This window comes from Anas platyrhynchos, chromosome 21 (genome assembly GCF_047663525.1).
Source record: "Anas platyrhynchos isolate ZD024472 breed Pekin duck chromosome 21, IASCAAS_PekinDuck_T2T, whole genome shotgun sequence".
In the NCBI taxonomy this organism is placed as follows: domain Eukaryota; kingdom Metazoa; phylum Chordata; class Aves; order Anseriformes; family Anatidae; genus Anas; species Anas platyrhynchos.
This window is the reverse complement of record NC_092607.1, coordinates 12,740,050-12,761,371: the sequence shown is the minus strand read 5'-3', so window position 1 is coordinate 12,761,371 and position 21,322 is coordinate 12,740,050. Positions and strand designations below refer to the sequence as shown.

At 40.8% G+C, this 21,322-nt stretch overlaps 1 protein-coding gene and 1 long non-coding RNA gene across 5 annotated transcripts; one reads left to right on the top strand and one right to left on the bottom strand.

Annotated features, from left to right (window-relative positions):
* The first annotated feature begins 1,732 nt into the window (after positions 1 to 1,732).
* Positions 1,733 to 17,130, top strand: LOC101794348 (uncharacterized). Of its 2 annotated transcripts, none has more exons than XR_011804584.1 (6): positions 1,733 to 2,434; positions 6,786 to 6,872; positions 7,895 to 8,061; positions 9,682 to 9,781; positions 10,850 to 10,928; positions 17,002 to 17,130. It is a non-coding gene; the product is annotated as an uncharacterized lncRNA (long non-coding RNA). The 2 variants fall into 2 exon arrangements; XR_011804583.1 differs by lacking the exon at positions 17,002 to 17,130 and adding an exon at positions 14,162 to 14,422.
* Positions 11,794 to 21,190, bottom strand: RAE1 (ribonucleic acid export 1). 3 transcript variants are annotated; one of them, XM_027473132.3, is made up of 13 exons: positions 21,058 to 21,190; positions 20,572 to 20,668; positions 20,337 to 20,441; positions 19,398 to 19,490; positions 18,486 to 18,572; positions 17,482 to 17,568; positions 17,144 to 17,215; positions 16,519 to 16,626; positions 15,414 to 15,520; positions 15,249 to 15,324; positions 14,565 to 14,759; positions 13,045 to 13,130; positions 11,794 to 12,557 (listed from the first exon to the last, which is right to left on the bottom strand). In XM_027473132.3, coding segments are annotated over exons 2-13 (1,107 nt in total). In that variant the 5' UTR covers positions 20,662 to 20,668; positions 21,058 to 21,190; the 3' UTR covers positions 11,794 to 12,556. The 3 variants fall into 3 exon arrangements, with proteins under 3 accessions (XP_027328933.1, XP_071882759.1, XP_071882760.1); XM_072026658.1 differs by lacking the exon at positions 21,058 to 21,190 and adding an exon at positions 20,895 to 21,035; XM_072026659.1 differs by lacking the exons at positions 11,794 to 12,557; positions 21,058 to 21,190 and adding an exon at positions 20,895 to 21,036 and having other exon boundaries at positions 13,044 to 13,130.
* Positions 21,191 to 21,322: the final 132 nt, after the last annotated feature.

Below are 21,322 nucleotides of genomic sequence, written 5' to 3'. Positions count from 1 at the left end.
CGCGCCCGCCCCGCCCCGGCCCGCCCCGCCGCGCAGGGGAGCTCGGGGCGCGTAGTCCCTGAGGGGACGAGGGGGGGGATATGAAGGGGATAGGAGGGGGATATGGGGTGTGAGGGGGCGATATGAGGGGGATAGGGGGTGTAAGGGGGGGATATGAGGGGGATAGGGGCTGTGAGGTGGGTTATGAGGGGGATATGGGGTGTGAGGTGGGATGTGAGGGGGATAGGGGGTGTGAGGGTGATATGGGGCATAGGGGAAATAGGGAACCGCAAGGATGTGGTCGTGGTGGAAACAAAGTGACCAAGGGGTGGTCTTGAGGAGGGAGGCTAAGGTCCTTGCTCTCTGAGGAAGAGCTAGGAGTGCTGAAGTGTTCCTAAGGAGGCCCCTAACAAGGTCCTGAGGTTTCTGCTTCTCCCTCCTGCTCTTTGGATCCCGGTGGTTTCGGAGCAGCGAGGTGTTCCTGTGCCACCCGGTTCCTCTCCCTGTCCCTCCAAGGCCGGTTGAGGTCCCTGCCCCTGCTGTGCCCCACTGGCTGCAGCCTGACCCAGGGAAGCTGCAAGTCCTGCCCCAGGAGAGCAGCCCCACAGCCTGATCCATGCTCCCCTGTTCCTAACTGCTGGAAAACAAAAGCCGAAAAGCTACTTAGTGCCTCAAAATCCACCTCTCGCCGTGGATTGCTCACAGGGCTTTAATTCCTCTCCCCCTGGTGCTGGTTGGAGCCTGAGGTCTGGGAGGGGGTCCCAGACATCACTTCTCAGGTGCAGTTCCCATCACCCAGAAATTCATTGGCCAGAACCTCCAGAACTGCCCCCCTGCCTTGGGTTTATTGTGCCTTTACAGCACTATCAATTGGCAGAGAAAGAAGATTTTTTTTTTGCCATGTGATAAATGCAGAGGTAACATTTTAACAGGAAAAAAAAAAAGCCATTGAAGTCTCTAAATCTCCATCTACTTTGGCTTCTAAACAACAGATTCAGTCTCTGCAGACATTTTTCTTCCACAGAGCCCACAGAGAAAAGCCAGTTATTTCAAGAGAAAGGAATGCATTAATGTCTGCACTCTGTAGTTATTCATTAATATTTTTCTTGCACTGCTTCCATAGTTCTAAACACCCTATACTTCATAAAAGAAAAAAAAAATAAGGAAAACCATTAAGCTTTTCATTCCTAAAGCACCAGACTTCAAGACTAGGACACGTTTCCATTGACTACGGTGGAAGAAGGATGGAGCTGGGCCAGCAGTGCCCACATCACTGCAACATTAATGCCCCTCCGAAATGGAGACGGTCACGTTGGGACCTCTGGAGCCTGTGCTTTATGCAGGGATGTGTGATGTGCAACCAGCAGCTCCCCAGCCGTCACAGCAACAAGCCCAGAACATACCTTCAGGGGCAAAATACAGCCAGAGGCCAGGGCTTCTGCGCCACTGGGTCACACCCCTTCTGTCTGCATGACTTCCATCACAAACTGCACATCAGCTGCTTCCTGGGACGCCCAGGCTAGTGACAACCCAGCTGGCATTCAGTCCCTGTCCTGTACAGAGCCTCATTCTGCTCCACGTGATGGCAAAGATTCAAATCATCCACATGGACTCCTGTTCCTCTACAATGAAAGCAAGGTTCCCAGAGTTCTCAAAAGCTACCGAAGTATTTCAGTTCCCGATGCTTACACTAGTCAGGAGAAGAAAAACATCACATACTTTCTTCCTCTATTTTCTTTTCCTCATCATTGAGCCCCATCTCTCTAAAAGGAGGAATCCCAGTTCCTCTTCTTTCCTAGAGACAGGAACAGAAGCTCTCACAGGCAGAACAGAAGGAAAAAAAAAAAAAAAAAAAAAGGTAAATCCTGTTCTTAGTGAGCACTTCAAGTCCCACAGTACCACTAGCATGGCTGGGGGGAGCGTGCATTTGTTTTGCCACGCCCTGGAAAGCAGGATGGGAAATGAAATCTCCTGTCTCATGGTACAGCTATTAAAAGCACAGGCTCTGATGAGCTGTTACCACAAACACAGCAGGAAAGAGAAGAGAAAACGAGTAAGGGTGGCTTTACGAGAGTTTATATGTATAAACTACCTTGCTCTAACATTATATATATAGTACACTTTTACGTATTTACATTTTATATATAACATTTCTCCCCTCACTCTTAGGATAAGTAGTCATCCTCCCCAAAACACCCACAGATTAAATCCAACCACTAGATCAAAACCGCAGGAGCTTGGCAGAGCTAGTTTGCTGACGTCTTCCCGTGCTTTTTCTCTGGTGAGAAGAGTACCTGAGAAGAGCACATTGCAGGCTTCTGTGGTCAACGGGAGCTCCCGCAGAGACGGATGTATCTCAGACTATGAAGCTGCCTTGGGGAACACTGGACAACGCTTAGCATGAAGCTGAGGAGGCTGCAAGCAGCAAGCCATGGACAACAGGCACACAGACGTGGTACGTGCTACTGTACAGCTGCTTTTAGTTCTGTGTAGTTGTTAGGAAGTAAAACTGCACTGATCAATCAACAGGCTGAGAGAAAAATGATCTCTGGCAGCTGTCCTTCATTTGTATTGCAAACCCAGAGCATCCTATTCTAATACTGATCAGGAAGATTCAATTTAAAGATAATTCAACGTAGTTAGGAGAACTCACTGGCTTTTTACTCGCATTAATATATTTTTACTTATGTTGATATATTCCTTGAGGCTTATGCAAAACTGATACACAAAGGCTCCTTCTGGGGGACAGACTTCAGCAGGATTATCCAAGACCTGACACGGAGCAGCTGCAGATCACCAAACCAATTCTGCTGAGAAATCTTAGCAAAGGCACTGTAAGACCAAACAGGTACAGAACCACGTAGAAGTGGTCCTTGTCTAAAGGAAGGAAAACAAATTACGGCAGAGGGAGTGTACTCCTGGGAGCACATAAACAGGATTAGAAAAAAGGAAAAAGAGTAGCAAATTCATTGCAGGAGTGAATTTAGTGCTGTTCCTTCCTCGCTCTAAAGTCTTTCCTGTTCTTGTCCCTCGCTTGGCAGGGATGGGTAGCATGAATGTCAGTGAAGCTCTGTGGTGCTGTTTTCATGTACATTTCTGCTTCTTCCTTTGGTGTCTTTGGGAGAATGGTGTTGGGACATCACTTGAAAGCCATTGAAGAATGTCCCTCATTTCTTACAAAATTGATGGGCTTTATTTTTAAAGTGGAGCAGGGCTACTGTGGAGCTCTGACCTTTTTCAGTTGCTGCTGCTGCGTAGCCAAGACTTCATTGCTGTAGGGCAGTGCCCTTGGATTTTGTCATGGATACCCGCTCACTGGTTATTGCAACAACAGTAGATGAAACATCCCTCTCAGATGCTCCACAGTTAAATAAGTTAGCTGAAGAGCAAGGGACTTTCTGTGGGAACTGTTTGGTTTGTTAGTTTTACTAATGCTGAGTCTGGATGCTGGCCACCAGCTAGGCTGTGAACAGTAGCGTACCAGGGAGATCTTGAGGGAAGCTGCATTCAGTGGCATTTGGTTTAGGTTATATCAGGAAATTCTGCATCTGGGCCCTTTGTCTGATTTTCTGCTTTGATGCCCTGAACATACCACAACCATTGCTTAACTCAGAGCTGCTGCTGCAACGAGAATTAAAAAATAAAAATTCTTCCTCTTCAGGCCACTTTTAACAAAATACTTGAATAGAGGATGTTCCTAATCAGGAGTGCTCTTTGAACAGGCATTAGTAGGAATCTTCCAATAGGATTATTTTTTCTTGTGAAACATTTCAGCACTGGGGATGCTGAGCAAGCTGTATTTCCTTTGCTGGCTACACTGGTTACATAGAGTCACTGGGTAATGCTAGGAATCAAAGTCCATTGGATGGTAAATGACTTTGACTCACTATTGTGGTGTGCTGCCACTATTGGAGCTCCCTCTGCTCCCAGCTATGAGAACAGATGAACTGTGACAGCAAGATTCCCCCCTGGCACTACCACCATCATTGTTTCCTACAAGTTTCCCAGTCTGGGCTCAGCTAAAACCCCGTGGCTTGATGCCCTCTCTTCCACATGCTTTTGCACTTAATATACATGTTGCAGATGATGTTCATGACTATCCTGGTGGACTGTTGACAGGGGGATAATCATCGAGACAAGCTTTACCCGGGAGTAAGAGCTGGGGAGGAATGAACCACATTTGGGACCACTGATGTTTGGGTCAGCAAGGAAAAAAGCTTCACTGGGCTTATGGTGAAGGTGCTGCCGTGCACCTAGAGTAGTCAAGCCCACATTCATCCATGCAAACTGGTGCTGGTTATTCTGCTCTTGGGGAATGTCTCCTCCATGGTCTGTGTTGTGCTGTTTATCACAAGTTCCCCTTGAATCCTGGGAGTTGTGTGTATAAATGTCCCAGTCAACTAGACTACCTAGTAGCCTATCCAACTGGTAGGCTCAGGTATCCCAAAATCCGAAGGGAAAGAGATGGAAGGAAGAAAGAAGGAAGAGAGATAGAGACCAAAAGAAAAAGCATGGGTGTTCCTCCCTGATTTTTTATTTTTCATAGAAAATACATTTCATCTGAGTCAAACTGCCAAGCTTACAGCTCAAACTAGTTCAACAAATGTTTCATTGTTTACATTTAATGTACTTAGGGAAAATGTTACTTCTATCTTCAACCTTTTGTTAGCATTTTAAAAACCATAAACTACATTTTAAAATGAGGAAGCAGCGATTTCATATTCTTTAAAGGAAGGAAGCAGAAATTTTCAGGCATTTTGAAACATTTTTTCCCAAATATTTGCTGAGCTGCTATATTAAAACTAAGTGGTATTTTCTGATTAGAAAGAAAAAAAAAAAAAAGAAAAAAAAGAAAGAATATGCCAGAAGGTTCCTAACAATCTTTACCAGAGCTGACAGGCCCACATCCCATGACCTTTTCATGGAATTGCACGTGACACCACAAAACAAACCGAGCAGGAACTGTCCACCCACTCCAACCACGGAATAGTTAGGACAAAGTAAAACATTCAAGAAGATGTCTCAGCTCTGCACAATTGTATGGGCATAGAAGACGCTCTTAGCAGCTAAAGAAAAATGAATTCAGAGCTGGAACACATCAACAGCACTGGGGTAGACCTCAGGAGGGCCCTTTCTATCCTGCTTCCCACAGGTGAACATACTGGGTCTCAGCCACCTGCATTACCTCCTTAATCTGGTGGTGTTCTCTTTCCCAAATTGCTATATTATAGATCTTAATCATACAGACTCTTCTGCCTTTCCACGTCTAATGAGATAAATAATCCATATGCCCCAATATCCCCCTTCCAAACTCAGATACTTTTAGAGGGTATTTAATGCCTGGAGAGAACCTGCCAAGTTCAGAATACTTTACACAAAAAAAGTAGATACCAGCATGAGGCCTAATTAACCTTCTTCAGAGATTTGGTTAGAAACACTTAGAGACTTGTAGTTGCCATGTTTACTCTACTCAAACACAAGGCAGCAAAGATTCATTGCAGAGCAGTGGCTGCCCAGATTATGAGCACAATTGAACTGTCTAGACGTCAAAACAACGTATCAACATTGGATACAAAAACCATCTCCATAGAGCCCAGAAAAGTATTTAAAAAGAAAAACAGTTACCTGGGTTGAACTTCAAGCAGAATGATTCCAGCTTCTACGTGATCTTGAATGGTTTGAAGTATGCCTTTTTCAAAAAACCATTACCACGCTGCCACGGAAGGCAGTCACAGGCCACAGAAGGTCAAAGCTCACAAGATGGGATCATCTTGCTCTTTACTGTCCAACACTTCATTCAATCTACTCCAGCATCGTGGTTGCTGCTGAGGGGGAAAAGCCATCAATAGCTTTGGAAGCAATTACCAGCAACATGATGTTCTTAACATTGCAGCAGGACAGTGACATCGATAAACATGAGAACTGAAACACAAGCAGGTTGTTTCCTGCTAAATCTCATGGACTAGTTACTGTATCATGGTTTTAGGTAATGGATAAGCACACAGAGAAGAGCATAAGGTACTAAGAGGGTATATTACATGTATTCTCAGAGAGAGAAAAGGGTTGATAGATCTGTTGATCCCTATTTGAAGTAAATTCGAGCTCAAGCATATGGCTTAGCACTCATCAGGAAATCCCCCTTCTTGGATACGATTTCCATTTTGCCAGCCAGGAACAGCAAGGCAAATCCTACCTCAAAGGAAATTTTCATCAGCCTACAAGAATTAAAAACAACTCTACTGTTTCATTACCATAAGGGAAGCTTTTACAGCACTGTCCACAAAGACAAGGAGGCCTAGTAAGAGCAAGATAGTAGCAAGTAAATGCTCAGATGACTGTGATAGGAAAGTTACTAGTGGGGAACTTTTACGCTGAACCTAGCCATGTTCACAATAGTTTGAAGAGCTCAGTCATATTCTCTTTCATTTCCCCATCGCTGCTGGCAGGACCACCAAAGAAAGGTGCTCAGATGATGAACTGGATGACCTAAGCCATTGTGAAAGACATAGGTCAGCATTAGAGAAGGCCTCGAACGGCAGCACGCAGCCTGTGTTTGAACAATAGCCCGATAGAAGAGAAAGGGTTCAATGAAAATGGTTTTGCTAAGCTCTTCTCTTTTAATAGACATTTCCCATCTTTCTGTGGTTTTGTGAAAAGCTATTTCAATCCAGTGAATGCACTTCTGAAATGCTGCACACTGTTTGATGTCTGACAACTTTCAACAGATGCAGAAGTTGTTCTTTACATACTGGGTACCATCCCATCAATTAAACATTAACGCATAAACAACTAATTACTGTTGACAGCCCTACTGCTTTAGACCACGAATGAACTTATGTAGAAGGTTTCCAAGGAAAAGAGTCAGATGTCTGCAGAAAGCAATTACCCGTCAGGTAAGTGATATCTGTTCCTCTGAGTCCGTACAAATCCCACTCAAGTGTTACAGCAGGAGCAGGGCAGACAACCGTCCTTCCAAAATAATAAATGTTGTATTTTTTAACTTTAGTTTTCACCATTTGAAAATAAACATCCTTTTCTACAGCAGGTAGACAGCTAGATTCCAGTCTGAGTACTTTTTTGAGTACAATAATTGTGGCCTTTTATAAGCAAAATGCATCTCCCTCTCTTGTAGATTAGATGCACTGTAGGCCAGCAGAGAAAGGACTGAGCCATTTGACAGTAGCTCAGAAAAGAGCATTTGAAATTAAACCTTTCTGGGAGAAGGCACAACTGTGATTAAATACTTTGGAAAGGTTTGAAGAAGATCTATTGAGTTTCACTTACACAGTGTTCCCAGGAAGTGAACACGATTATTCTCATCTGGTCCAGCAAACCAAAGAATGCAGCACTATTAATGACTTGCATTTAAGAAACATTAATGTCAGGAAGCATTCTGTATCAAACTACAAAACATTTGTTAATACACCATAAAGTAAGGAGAGAGACTTAATTGACTCAGGTATTTAACCATCAGTTTTCAGCTTTCTCCTATTGTTACAGTAGGCTCATTATTAGATTTTAGTATATACACATTTCACATTCATAAAGTGTTAAAGCCTGCAAAATATATACTGGATAGTAAAGGGTAAACATTCCCTTTTCAGAGCTAAGAGCACTACCTTAATCTTTTATCTAGGCCTGCTTTTCAGCGGCACTTGATACGGGAGCTATACGAAACACTTCCTTGAATACATAAAGCCAGAGATTGAGTTACACATGATTCAAGATCTATGCCACTCGTAAGACAAAAGCTCCTATATTACCTGGCACATGCCTGCTAAATTATTGAAGTGCCTCTTCAAACTGAATATATTCACTGGATAATTAGTCAACAGAAGAAAACGGTCTCTCTTTACAAAGCCAGTGTTGACAGGTATTGTATCTTTTATGCACCGTTTAAATGAAATATTTGCAGAACTGATGCAACACAAACATTTGGAATTGCTCTACCAACGTGAAACTGTTCCAGAGGCACATGGCCCCCTTTGTGTTACTGCCTCAACCTCCCACTGCCTGACAAGCAAATCCTCAACAGTGTGAACATTTTTAACTGAAGCAGCGCTATCCCCATTTCAGAACCAGGTAAACGGCAAAAATAAAGGTAGGTTTGCTTTGCATTTGAGGAACTAGCCTGATCCAAGTGAAATAGATACTTGTAATCCTCACTCCAGTCCTGTGCTGCGTCAGCCTCTGCTGCTGCGTCAGGCAGGACTGAGCTGGGGCAGTGCAGACAGCCGGCTGCCACTTTAACTCACAGCACTTGCAGTATGCCAGCGTGCCCCTCCTGTGCCTGCATTCTCACCAGCCTGTTTCCTGCTGCAGGTTGTTGGGAACACAGGCTACTGCACGGGTACGCAGAACATGTTGCACAATGAAAGCAACGAGTATCTGTCTGCTGGAACCGCCAGGGCCAGCCGGCTGGTGTTGCTGTGTTTATTTTGACCTGGCAAGGGAAGAACGGTAGCAGTTTCCACAATTAAAATGGCTGTCCAACTGCTGGGGTCTCTATTGCCTATACCTAAGTCTACGTCAGAATAAGAATTGGATGGCTTTTAGCCCTGGCTTGAACATGAGCTGTAGGCCAAAACAGTTCTACTAACTCCGACTCGCAGCCTAAGGTGTGCAAAGATGACATTCTGTCAATGCAGATGTTTTCTATTCTTCTAAACTTGCCCCAGGAACAAAATAGCTGTGTGATGTAAACAAGCAATTAAAACCATACCCAAATATTGTAACTCCAGACTATTCCTCTCTTTCATTATCTCATGCATTTGCCAGCTTTGAAAATGAAAATCCAAAGACATTGCATTTCAAATATTTGGAAGTGCACTTCTTTTTAAGTAACTCATCACTGAGCTTACCTATTTAGTTTTACTGAAGAATTTCAATTAGATTTTTTTGTTTTGTTTTCCTTCAAGAAAACCAGTTTAGAAGAAAAAAAAAAAAAGAACTTCTTGCCAGTTTTCAGCCTGGAGCCTCCTTTTATGGCCTAAGTTAGAAAAACTTGGCTTAAAAAATAAATTAATTTGAATGCTTGTAGCCAGTAATCCAGTTGATAGGCTTACTCAGCTCCACGCTCACCTAAATCTCAACTCCTTAAACTTCTGGTCTCCAAACATACTACCAACACTTATACTACTACTTAGGCTGCCAAAACTCAGGCAGTTGTAAAGATGTCTCTGAGTAGCTAAAAGAGCACCTCATAGTTTGTTCTAAAAATGTCTTAGCTTACACTTACAGATAGATATCACATACATTCCTGTAAAACTCAAAAAGAAAGCATTGTTGTTTTCTTGCATTCCGTATTTTGGGATGTGTTGATATTACAGATAATTTTAAAGTGTTCTGTTGTTGTTTTTGTTCGTTTTGGTTTTAGACCTAAGATTTCAAATGTATTTCAGCTAACACAGAGGCAAGAACTGTGGAAGGGGCACCATACCTCACCACCTAGCTCACGAGTAGCTGTGCTTTCTGCAGAGACCTTCCGCAGAGCCCAGCAGGTGTGCAGCCGCCCAGGCTGCCCGCGATGCTTCTCCTGAAGCCATCAATGCTGCCACCTCCTGGCATAAAGGGAGATTTACAGCAACAGTTTTAAATGGCATTTAGTGCATTATATGCATTACTGCAACTGCTGGTGCAGAAAATTCTGTTAGGGAGCTGTTTTCATTCTGAGTTTATTCCATTCTTTATTTTTTGTTGCAGTACTGGCGATGAAGTGATAGTTCTCATTTGGCTGGTAAGCAGAAAAACCTTGGAGAAACACGTGGCAGAGCACCATTAAAAACTATTCCTTCTTTTTGAAGTAAGTATGAGCTACAGATTTTTCATACAGTTTGCAGAATTTAGCATTTAATCACGACTAAAATCTGACCAGGCACGAGCAGCACTTTTCCTGAAATTTTGCACTTTTATCTAACCCAATCCCTATCCCAAATCCATTCCTGGTTTAGGATACTAGACTGGAACACTCACCAATTCATCTATTGCATTTCCATCTGATAGATTCTAAGTTAAGACACACCCTGACTACTTGCAACTCTGCAAGCGTGTCTTGCTTTAATTTGTCAGAGAAACTTTTTGTCAATTGTTTAATAAAATATATTTCAGAAAAACTTATAAACTGACGTGCAAGACCACTGATGTATAAGACTAGCAGGAGGAAGGCTAAGGTAGCTCATCTGAATATATTTATAAAGGGTCCCTGGTGGTTTTTTTGGAGCTTAAACTGAGTTGCTCTTTACTCCAAAAATAGTTTTTCTGCAGTAAAAACATGAACTTTAGTATTAAATTTTAAAAGTTACTTACCACTTTTTGTTAATTAATCTAGCATTTCTATGGTTGGCTTTGGGTGCACACATTAGAATCTTACATTCTACTTCAAGATTTTTGGACACGTAACTGCCAGTGAATAGCAAGTTAATACATTTCTAGGATGTCCATGATGTTGAACTGCAAATGAATAAGCTCTCTCTTATGTTTGAGGCTTGAAGGGATACAGCTGTGTGTACTTTACAAGAGAACATCACAGTAATTCCAGGGAGGAGTAAATTGCCAATGCATTCTCTTAACTTAGGTAATGGAAAACAAACCAGTTCAAAGTTTGAGTCTCGTCTTCCCAATTGAATATATCTGATGTGAATATATCTGATGCGCATAGCAACGTAATGGAAAATATGCTCTTCTAAAATTAGTCTGAACAATTAACACAATGACTAAATAATTCTGAAGCCTCACTGAGAGATAAAAAGAAACTGGTTCCAACAGGAGAATAAGTACTTATTAATACAAAACTCTACCACCATACAAGAGACTTACCAGTGCTAGCTCCGTAAGGAAAATATATTTTCCTTACACTCAGTATCCTCTTAAGCAGGTGCAGCTCCATGGGAACCACTGTAAGTGCACATGCTGAACTAGGATGAATCTATCTTCTCCTGACTTCATTCACGGTATGTATTTAAAACAAAGAAACAGAATTTTTAAACAAGCGACAGATGATACATTCCATTCTTCCCTATTTACACCAGTGGAAGTTCTGCACACAGAATTTGTTTATTTTGCCATCAACAATCGCACACACAACCTTGAGTATACTAGCTGCTTGCTGGTGTTCATTTGACTGAGAAGACTGGAAAAATGCGCTAATAGCCAAAGATTACAGCATAACAATCAAAACTAAAAAACACCACCACCCTCAACAAAAAACAAGATCTGTTTGAGCCAACAGCCAGCCATTGCTGCAGCTGCTGGGAACTTTTTGCTATCTTAAAGAAAAGGAATAGTCTCTGAATATGAAAACTGAAACCACGTGAACATAGAAGTGGTAGGAACAAAGGTATCTTGAGAAACAAAGCCCAGAGAAGAGCATCTTTAAACAACAGCAGCATGAACTTTCCTCAAATATACACCAAGTAAGTGATGCACACTAAGCAGGAACTGATGAACACTAAAGAAACAAGTCTGAATTTAAAGGGCCAGGAAGCCAGGGATTTTGAAGACAGTTATGATTCATTTGTACTAAAGACTAATTGCCAGGTGTACGGCTGTTGTGATAGAAGGAGACTGATTCATTCTCATAAAACAAAGGCCTTTAACACTAGTCCTCTAAGTTCTTTGCAGCAAAACCACAGGAATGATTTGTAATGAAACAGCAACTGGAAGCTGCATTAGATTTCCAGATAAGGCAGCTGGGACAGAAGTACTTTACTTTTAGAAAACGTATCTGAGCTGCAGTGAAAGGACAAGAAGCTGCTTTTAGAAGGAAAGCACACTACCTTGCCCATGCAAATATAATAGAACCATTCAATATAAGAAAACGTTTAGTAAAAATTTTATTTGAAACATAGCATGTATCCATAACCATGTGTTACAGCGTACAGTCTTACAGAGTTTGTACAATATGACAAGTATTTTTATACATGCGGCGTCCCCCTGCCCCCATTTTTTAGTCATCAGACAAAAAGAGTTAAACAGGAATAATACGCATTCACTTCTAAAAAGAAACTTTGGCATGTATACAACTGGATAGTTAAAAGTAAACAGTGGTAGATTCAAGTCAGAGACGTACATTGTTGTAACTTTTCTTCACAGCATTTTTGATCAGCATTAACCTCACCAGCACTATTTTCTAGTTAATACAAAAATGATCAATTGTTCAGTCCAGAACCCCCTGCTAAGGGGCAAAAAGGGTTAATAGAGATGTAAAAGAACCAACTTTTAACTCTAAAAATGTCAGTTTTAAAGCAGTTCAGGCCACACATTTTGCACTCCTTGGTTTGGTCACGAACAGAACAAAACCTTTAATGGATTGCTCATATTACTGAACTATACACCACTTGGCACAACTGGCAGGGTCTCCTTTGGACTAGAATGAGTATCGTTGGCTCAAAAGTCATATGCATTGCTGGAGTGTAAGAATAAAGGAAAGCAGAACTTGCACTGTGTCCATCTTCTGTCTTGAGTTTCTGTCACTGCTATTGGTCACTTACATACCTACCAAATTCATCCAAAAAAAGGGGAAACAATTTGCAAGGCATTTCTTCCTGGCATACAGCAGACAGTATTTCCATTTTAAAAATCTGAAAACAATGAAAGGACTCCTAAATACTAAGACACAACAAGCCTCCTTTGAAAGAACTACTTGCAATTCTTCAAGTATTTAGAAAAAATAGAGTATTTATATAACTTCTCCAGAACTATTATAATTAACATATTTTAATGTAGTACTAATCAAAAACAAATACAGAAATACAAATGGGTGAGCTTCTAAGCAGGAGTAACAGACTTAAATTTTGCTGCAATTTCATTATTGCTGTAGAATATACAGTGGTTAAATCCTGTGAACAGTAGGCTCTCTCTTATACGCATTAAAGTATCTTATTTGAAAAAGTGTCCTCCAGCAAGTCAGAACACATTTAATACAATTTTTAGACATCCTGCTAAATGTCAGCAATCCAAAATTGACTGAACCATGGTGCAATAGGGCACAAGTGGCAGAAGAGCAGTGGAGTAGAGGCATGAATGGCAGAAAAACAGTAGAGTAACACTAGTCAGACTCATACTCACTACTTCTTATTCCGAGGCTTTAACTCTTCCGCTGCATTTCGCAGAAAAATGTAGTTTTTCTTTTGTGGGTTATAAAATTCATGACCCTAAGAAAAAAAGAAAAATCTGTTTAGTTTCTATAAAGAGAAAATATTACAATTTAAAGAACATTTGTCTATTTTTAAGATATAAAACAATTCTTCATAAAAAGAATAAATCAATAAAAGCATCTCTAAGCTCTGATTCATAGATGCAATGTAAGAGCTCTGTGCTTTTTGTTTGTGTCCATCTAGGCAGAGAAGAAAACAGAACTTTAATGCGTACTTAGTTTCACTTTGTGTTTTTTTCCCCATCTTTTATATGAAACAAGGTCACATTTAGTTACAAAATGAAGCCCAAGTTGTGCAGGCAACTGCAATGCAAATACAATGTTCTGCACATTGACATTATTTACATACACATTACAAACTTAATACACAAATATTCAAAAGCAGGGAGAGTAAACAGTAATAAAGCTGTTAAAGTGCAATGCACAGCTTGAAACTTACCAAATCTACTTCACAGAAATGGTTCCAGAAAATAAACTTGGTACCTACTTGTTAACAGATCTGAAAGATACTTTGGTACATAGCTGCCATCACAGCCTACCCAGCATTTAGAACAGAATTTATCTGCCCCAGCATTTAACAAAGTTATCTTAGTTTGTGAAGCATTCACAAGACTAAATACAATGAAGTAAATTAAGATTTTACTCTCTTCGTTGCATGCAATAGAATTCATTTGCGTGATCTCTGCACTTAGTCAAAAATGCTATAAATAGCATCCTCAAATTTAACAGCACTAGTTGTAACAGGCAATTAATAGTTTCCTCTTGTTGCTATTCCATTAAAAATCATTTACATTTCACCGTTGCAGTCCCCTTCCTAAACAATTAAGAACTGATTCTCCACATGTTGTGGTTTGTTGATTCTCTTGCATCTTGATGATTTGTTTTTGAGTCAAGTTTGGAAGATAAATAGGCAAGTGCCACCAGCAAGATGCACTGAGTGGTTCTGGAAATTTAGTATATGGCATTCAAACACTGGCTTAAGTGTTTACAACCACAGCTACAGCTTTTTTCCTTTTTTCTTATTTTAAGTTAAAAAGAATCTGTATGAGAAGCAGAGACATGCACTTCAAAGATTTGTGAGAACCTGTTAGCATTCCATATTGCCTGGTGACTCTCCCCACAGCAGAACGCGTGAGCAACAAGAATGACTTCTGAATCATGTAATTTACATTTTGTTCACCCACATTTGCAAAATATTGCAAAATAGCTTTGTTTAGTGCTCTTATACAACTGCTAAAAAACAAAGAACGCACTGCTTCGGTGTTACATTTCATCAGATTTCTGCCTACAATGACCACTGTACATATTCTTGCATGTCTATGAAGCTAGAAAGACTCTACCACTATTTACAAAGAACAGTAAAAGCCTCATGCGAAAGGAAAATTTTTAATTGCTAACTGTCAATGTAAATATGGGTCTACACCCCTCTTACCTTTGACCAATCATAACTGGAAGCATATGCAAATATATTCCCATTATGGTTGAAACAACAAGCAGCTATTGGCTGGTCAAGTTGTTCTGATGTTTTTAGCTTTGTTCGTGCATCTTTATCCCAGAAGCTGAATCTACCATCAGATCCTACTGTTGCAAGAGTACCATGGACAGGGTGAAATGCTATCCCGTTTACCTGCAGAATCATACAAAATACCACGTAAAGCACCACACACGTACACAGATGATTGGAACACTCACAACATGTGCTAAATCCCGCAAGTAAATACAACTACAGATAGCTCTTATCTTTTTAAAGTGTTTCAACAGATATGAATCAGAATCAGATATTTCTTGAAACAAGACACTGAAGCAACAAGGAAAGAATCTTTATTGTAGTACCTAAAACTTCAATGGATATTACACAATATACTAAGGATTGGTTCATAATCATCAAAATTAACAAGTGTGGTCTCCACCAAGATTACACAATGAGTAGCTGATTTGGCTTCTGTTTTAAAGGAATTGCAAAAGTTTCTTTCCTCTTCAAGTATGATCATGACTGCACTTTAAGCATTAAGTCTAAGATAACTTTACATAAAATAAAAGTTGATGGAGAACAAATTCATAGCAGGTTTTACATTAAAAACATATGCTACCCTATTGATATACGCTCAGTGCTTACCGCATAGATATCCTGAGGTGCTGACGTGTTTGTTCCATTGGAGCGATGACATTTGAAAGTGAAATTATCTTTTGCACTGAAAATTAAAAAAAAAGTGAAGTATTTTTATATTCTTCATTGTAAACTGAGTAATAAATAAAGGATGATTTAAAAAGCAATACTCACGGATTTGGGGGGTTGATATAATGAATAGCTACTCTTCCTTCAATACTTCCAAGGGCAAATCCGGTAGGTTTGTTCACTTTGTCTTTAAAAATAGCAACACAGCGATGCTAAATTTGAGAAAGAAAGTATTTCAGAAACTTGAGGGACAGATTTTCTGGATGCTGTTTTGCATAGAGACGCAAAACACTATATACAATAATGAAAAGTAAAGCACAAACAGAAAAAGTCAAGAGGAGTGAGTCTAATTCTACTTAGAAATCAGGCCGTATTATTTACATTTCTGAATTCTTATAGAGATCAGCTTTAGGAAATTTCCTAATGAGAAAAAGTCTATATACTTAACAACTCAACTTAACTGTACTTAACGAATACTAGATGACCCAAACTTAAAACCTACCAACATCTATTTCTATGTTTCATTAGAATACCAGATATTAACGAAATGTAATCAATCCCACCTTCCTGGAATACAATTGCCATGGTACTTGCAGGCTATAACCACTTGCAAAATTTCAAACCACCAGTAAGCAACAAAATTATGAGTTATAAAACAGACTCAATAGCAGGTTGTCTTCCAAACCCTCTAACTCTTGCAAAGGCCCTGCACAGAACAGGTCTGCAGGACATGACAAGGCTCAATTTTAATGCTGTGCACATGAGTATATAAAATTTATTTACATCTGCAATAATTTTGTAATTCATAGGCAAAATGTAAATTTGTATTAAATAAATGATATTTGTATTAAATAAATTTGCATTTATCGAATGAATGTTTCTGAAATTATTTGTACTTCACATACAATAGATTTCGATAAAGATCAATGAAGGAAAAAGGAAAGAGGTCATCTCAAAACACTTGTTGAACTCAGGGGTCTTGCATGAAACTCATTACACTCCATGCAGTCCCACCATAAGAAGCAAACAGACTCAGAGGTGTAGGCATTGGTATTTTGTTTTAATATACCACCATAATAGAAGTCAAAGTAGATCATGTGCCCTACTAAGATGAAGGATGCCATCTTTGAAACAGCTTTTTACCACAACCAGCAAGTCCAGAATGTCAACAGTCTGTATAAATACACTTGTAATAAATATAATCATTTACCTGGTGTTTAAGAGGCGATTCTATTCTTCTGAATTCAGATGGTTGGTTCTCTAACTGATAAACTATCAAACCCCTTTCAGCAGTGGCCACAGCAGCCATAGGATGAACCTAGGTAAGATTATAAAACAGGTTGGAAGAGAGGCAGTTGTGTTCACAGCATGACAGAAAACTCATGACAAAGAGTTTATTATTTTGCCGAAATCCCTGAAGAATTTAAAGGAATCAGACTATTTTCAGGGCAGGTGGGAGGTAAAGTGTTCACATGTAGGCTTATTTTGTAACAAAACGCATCAGTTCTTCCCTACCACTGAGAACCATGTCAAGAATCTTCTAATTATTAGATGACTTTTCCAGTACAAATTGCAACAGTGGTACCCAACCTCATCCACAACTATGGGTAGGTCAGTTCTAGTGCTGACTTGTCTTTGTGATGTTAAAAAGATTCCAAGCGTACTTTGTGTAATGCAAGTACCTGTTTTCCAGGGGCTTGATTAAGAACATCAACATACGTTTTATCATCAAGTTTACAACGAGATCAAATGATAAGTCTGCATATAGCGCTAACCTACAGAAGGCTCGAAGACTGACAGACAACCTACTGATGCCAGTTTATTTCATGGCTTACCACATCTGCACAGTAACATCTTTCAGGGAGCTGCAGTGTCATCATAGGTGTTGGTGAGCGGGTATCCCAGAACTGATGGAAATAAAAACAAACAAGTTTAGGCTTGGAGTTGAGGATACATCATGCAAACTACTTTAGAAACAAGAAAGTAAGTGTTACCAAGTTGTTTCATTCCTGTCAATAGTCAGAGAGAGTACTGCAACTCTCTGTGAAGTAAGCTTATTTCATTTATCTGCCTTTTTATCAGTGTTTAACAAAATATTTTCACTTTAGACTAATATTTTCAAAAGCAGATTATTAGCGTGCTTTGTGTCCATTTGTTTATGTAAAAATCACACCTTCAAAGTTTTATCCCAGCTTCCTGTCATCACACAGCTGTAATTTGGTGCTTTAATCCAGTGGATAGTCTTCACAGGAGCGTCATGCTGAAAAAGAAGAAAAAAAGATAAAATAAACATACTAAGGTAACAGCTCACATTTCTTGTTTATGTTCCTCATATTTTTACGTGTATTTACACTTTTTAAACCATTCAAGAAAAACAATTATTTTAGTCACAGCAGTTAGGATAAAGGTTGCAGGTCGTGACCTTACTGTGTTCTTTAGTGTTGCAAAATCATCCACAGAGGAAAAAAATGAGTCCTGAAGCAAAGAACTACTAACAAGTCAGCGATACAGTCAAAGCAGAAATACAAGCTACAAGAAGAAGAGTTTTCTACTTATTTATGGAGTACATTACCAACCGTGCTAAGGAAAAAGCTTTTGTTGTGTTTTGTTTTTTTTTCCCCTCTCTCTTCTTATAATGAATACGTAAGAGAGGCCCATGTTAACTACACTAACAAGACTTTTAAATCAAGGATAAGATATCAGCAAAAAGCTGGTATTTGTAAAAGTAAATTTAACAGCATTTTATTATTTTCTTTACCCTAAACATTTTAAGTGGAAAAAGGAAGGCTAAACCAATCTATAATGTAATCAGGAGATAAGTGATAGCAGGTACTAGGCACCTAAAACAATGCAAGAAAATTGAAAAAACATGTAGGCTCAGACTATGTAATTAGCATGCAGCAAGGTGACTTACCAACGTCACCGCAGTGATGGAAAGAGATCTCAGGTAGAGGAGGAGGAACAGCTGCACAGGCTACTCAAATCACTTTGATTGCTTATCTCCCTATCCATAACCGCTTCAGTAGCTCAACAAAATAAAAGGCATTCTACAATCTCTTTCTCATATAGCAGCATCTACTTTGTAAGCGCTAAACATTATCTTAATTAACTAAGAAACGTAGCTTTTAATAAAAACAGAGAAGAGAAAAAAATCACATCGATTAGCTTGGGACTTACTTGTGCAATCTGAATAGCTTGATTACTATTGAGATCCCACATTTTGGCAGTTTTATCACAGGAAGCAGTAAATACTTTACTTCCATCCTGAAAAACAAGAAATAGCACAAGAGATTAAATATATTTGCATCATGCAATACCTACCAGAAAACTGTCAAGTCCTATTCTAATATAACATTAATGTGACATATACAGGGATTGTAAGACAAAAGAAACAATGGAAATTTCTTTACAATATGCCAAAACGGTTCAAAATGAACTTCAAAACAGGTATTTCTTCATGCTTGGTACCTACAGAGCAGTAACAAAGATAAGGTAAAATGCAAAAATAATACAAAAAATATTCAGTATGTAGTTAGAAAGCTTTTGGGGGGAGATGCTTGATGTTGTTACTGCTTTTTTTCTTTTCCCCTTGTACTTTGAAACGTTATGTAAACAGTCCTGATAAAACCTTTAAACATTTTGCTGGTCCAGTCCTGACTAGTCAACTCCAGACTGTGTACTTTTGCTGTAAATATACTCCTGCAGAATTCCATGGGTTTGTTAAAATCTTATAAAAAACACATTCCATATTGTGAAAAATACAAATTCAGTGAAAACTCAGCTTAAAATACAGTTTTAGATTTAAGGTTCTTCACTCAAGGCCTTTTCTAAATTCTGTTTTAAACCAAACAAGAAAGCTGTGCTAGCTATTACCTAGCTTTAAATAAGTCCTTAAACACTTTTACCTATCTCATCTGCCCACATTGATCTATTCTATTACAACATGCTTAGCACACATTAACAGTAACATAAGTGTATACAATAACCAGAGGATGCATCACACATGGCATTTGCATCTCTGGAAACCACATGCCAACTTATTTAGGTTTATAGTTAACATTGATGGTCTATTTTTAAATAGGGACATACATCGCTCCAGCAGCCATCTAGTACAGGCCCTGTGTGCATCTGCTGAGCCTTTGGAATTGTCTGTCCATTATCCTGAACCTCCCAGCAGCGAACCTGGAACAGGAGACACAAATATAGATTATATTAGAATATAGAACATATTAGTAGTATCAACTTCTCATCATAAAGATGCCAGCCTTAGCTTATTATATGATTACAAACACCAAACTCTTTTTTGAACCACTTGAAACCTTGTCTCCTCTACGTTCACCTAAAGACCTTCACCTAAACAGGTATCCACACTCAGCCCCACAATTCCACCTCTGAAGCACCTTATGTGCCTCACGTAACACCTCGCAGTGCTCTCCTGTGGAACCCCTTAACTGCTAGCTGCAAGCTGCCAATTGCAGGGTACCAGCCAACAGACCAAACAGAACAGTTAAAAGCTGCACTCAATTCCTGTTTTCCCCTCCCTGTTTGTGCCAATTGGGATCAAACACTTGGATCCAAACAGAAATTTCAGCAAGGCTGAAATTAGGAGCTTGATTTTTGTGGAGACTGTCCTGTCAAACAAGCTAAGATTCACCATTGCATGCATCGTTCTTCCACTGGGCAAATTGTAACTATGTCAATCTAATTCTATAAGAAAATGAAGCTGAAAAAGTAAGAAAAAAGCAAACGACGTAATAAAAACCTAATAGGAATAACATTAATTACATATTCTGAGCAGAACTTTAAAACCATAGGCAGAGGAACAACTTATATGAATATCACAACGCAGTCTCTCAGATAAAGCTGCTACATCAAAATTTTTAGTGCCTAGGCATTAAGAAACAAATCTTGCAACTGCAAAGAGAAAGATTTTCAGTTCCCTTACATAAGTCTTTAGGACCACATTTTGCACTTTAGGCACAAATGCTTTCACTTTACTCATCTGAAGGCCTCACTGCGAGTACTTACATCATTTGCCCACGACCCTGCTATTAGGAAGTTACCCGGCAGTGTTGGCGGACTGAACGCTAAACAAGATACGCTGTCATCAGGCGGAGACGTTACTTCAATATCCTGTAAAGGCCGGGAGACAAAACAAAATTAGCCATACTTGGAAACTGTGTCACTGAGCTCCTGCAGCTCCTCCAGGATGAGCTGGGTCACACTGCTGCGCCACACCACGCAGGAGGGTTCACGCTCGTACCTTCATCGGGTTATGGTTATCCGCGGTGGTACTGCCGAACATGCTGGTACCTCCAGTCCCGAACCCCGAGGTTGACCCGAAAAGACTCATCCTTGCTCTGCAAACGACAAAACGTCCCCCTGAGCACCACAGAGCACCCCTCACGCCGCGTCCCACCACAGCCACCACGCAGAGCACACCCCGGCCACGAGGCAGCCAAATACACAAAACCACGGCAAATTCCAAAGCAGAAAAAAGCCATTTCTGGCTGCAGCCGAGTCCCCAACACCCCCCCCACCCCCGGCAGCCCCCAGCCCGCAGCCCCCCTGCGGGGCCCGGCCTACGCCGCGGCCGGCGGAGCGGGCAGGAGGCCCCGCGGGCGGGGCAGCGCCATGTCGCGGCCGTCCCGGCGCCCCGCGGCCGTTCGGGGACCCCCCGTTAGCCCCGGTCCCCGTCAGCCCCTGCCCCGGGGCCGTTGCCGGGGCTCGGGGCGCTGCCCGCGCTCACCGAGGCGCCGCTCCCGGGCCGGGCCAGGCCGCGCTGAGCCGCGCAGGCGCCGCGGACAGAGGGGAGGTGGCGGCGCCTGCGCCCGGGCCGGGCTTGGGGGCGGGCAGCGGGGCCCCGCTGAGGGGGCTCGGGGCTGAGGGTTGGGGGGGTGGTTATGGCACCTGGAGCTAGTGGTAGCGGGTGGGGAAGCCCGACACGTTTAAATGGGAGTTAGGCGGTGGTAGAACATTTCTCTGAGGAGTGTGGAAACTCGCTGTCGTGAAAA

Excerpts from the sequence above, each read along its gene's own strand:
- RAE1 (XM_072026659.1), bottom strand. The coding sequence starts at position 20,944 with ATGGCGCTGCCCCGCCCGCGGGGCCTCCTGCCCGCTCCGCCGGCCGCG. Across the intron at positions 20,442-20,571 it reads ATAACCATAACCCGATGAAG|GATATTGAAGTAACGTCTCC; the intron begins GTACGAGCGTGA and ends CGGCCTTTACAG. Across the intron at positions 14,760-15,248 it reads CACCTCAGGATATCTATGCG|GTAAACGGGATAGCATTTCA; the intron begins GTAAGCACTGAG and ends ATGATTCTGCAG.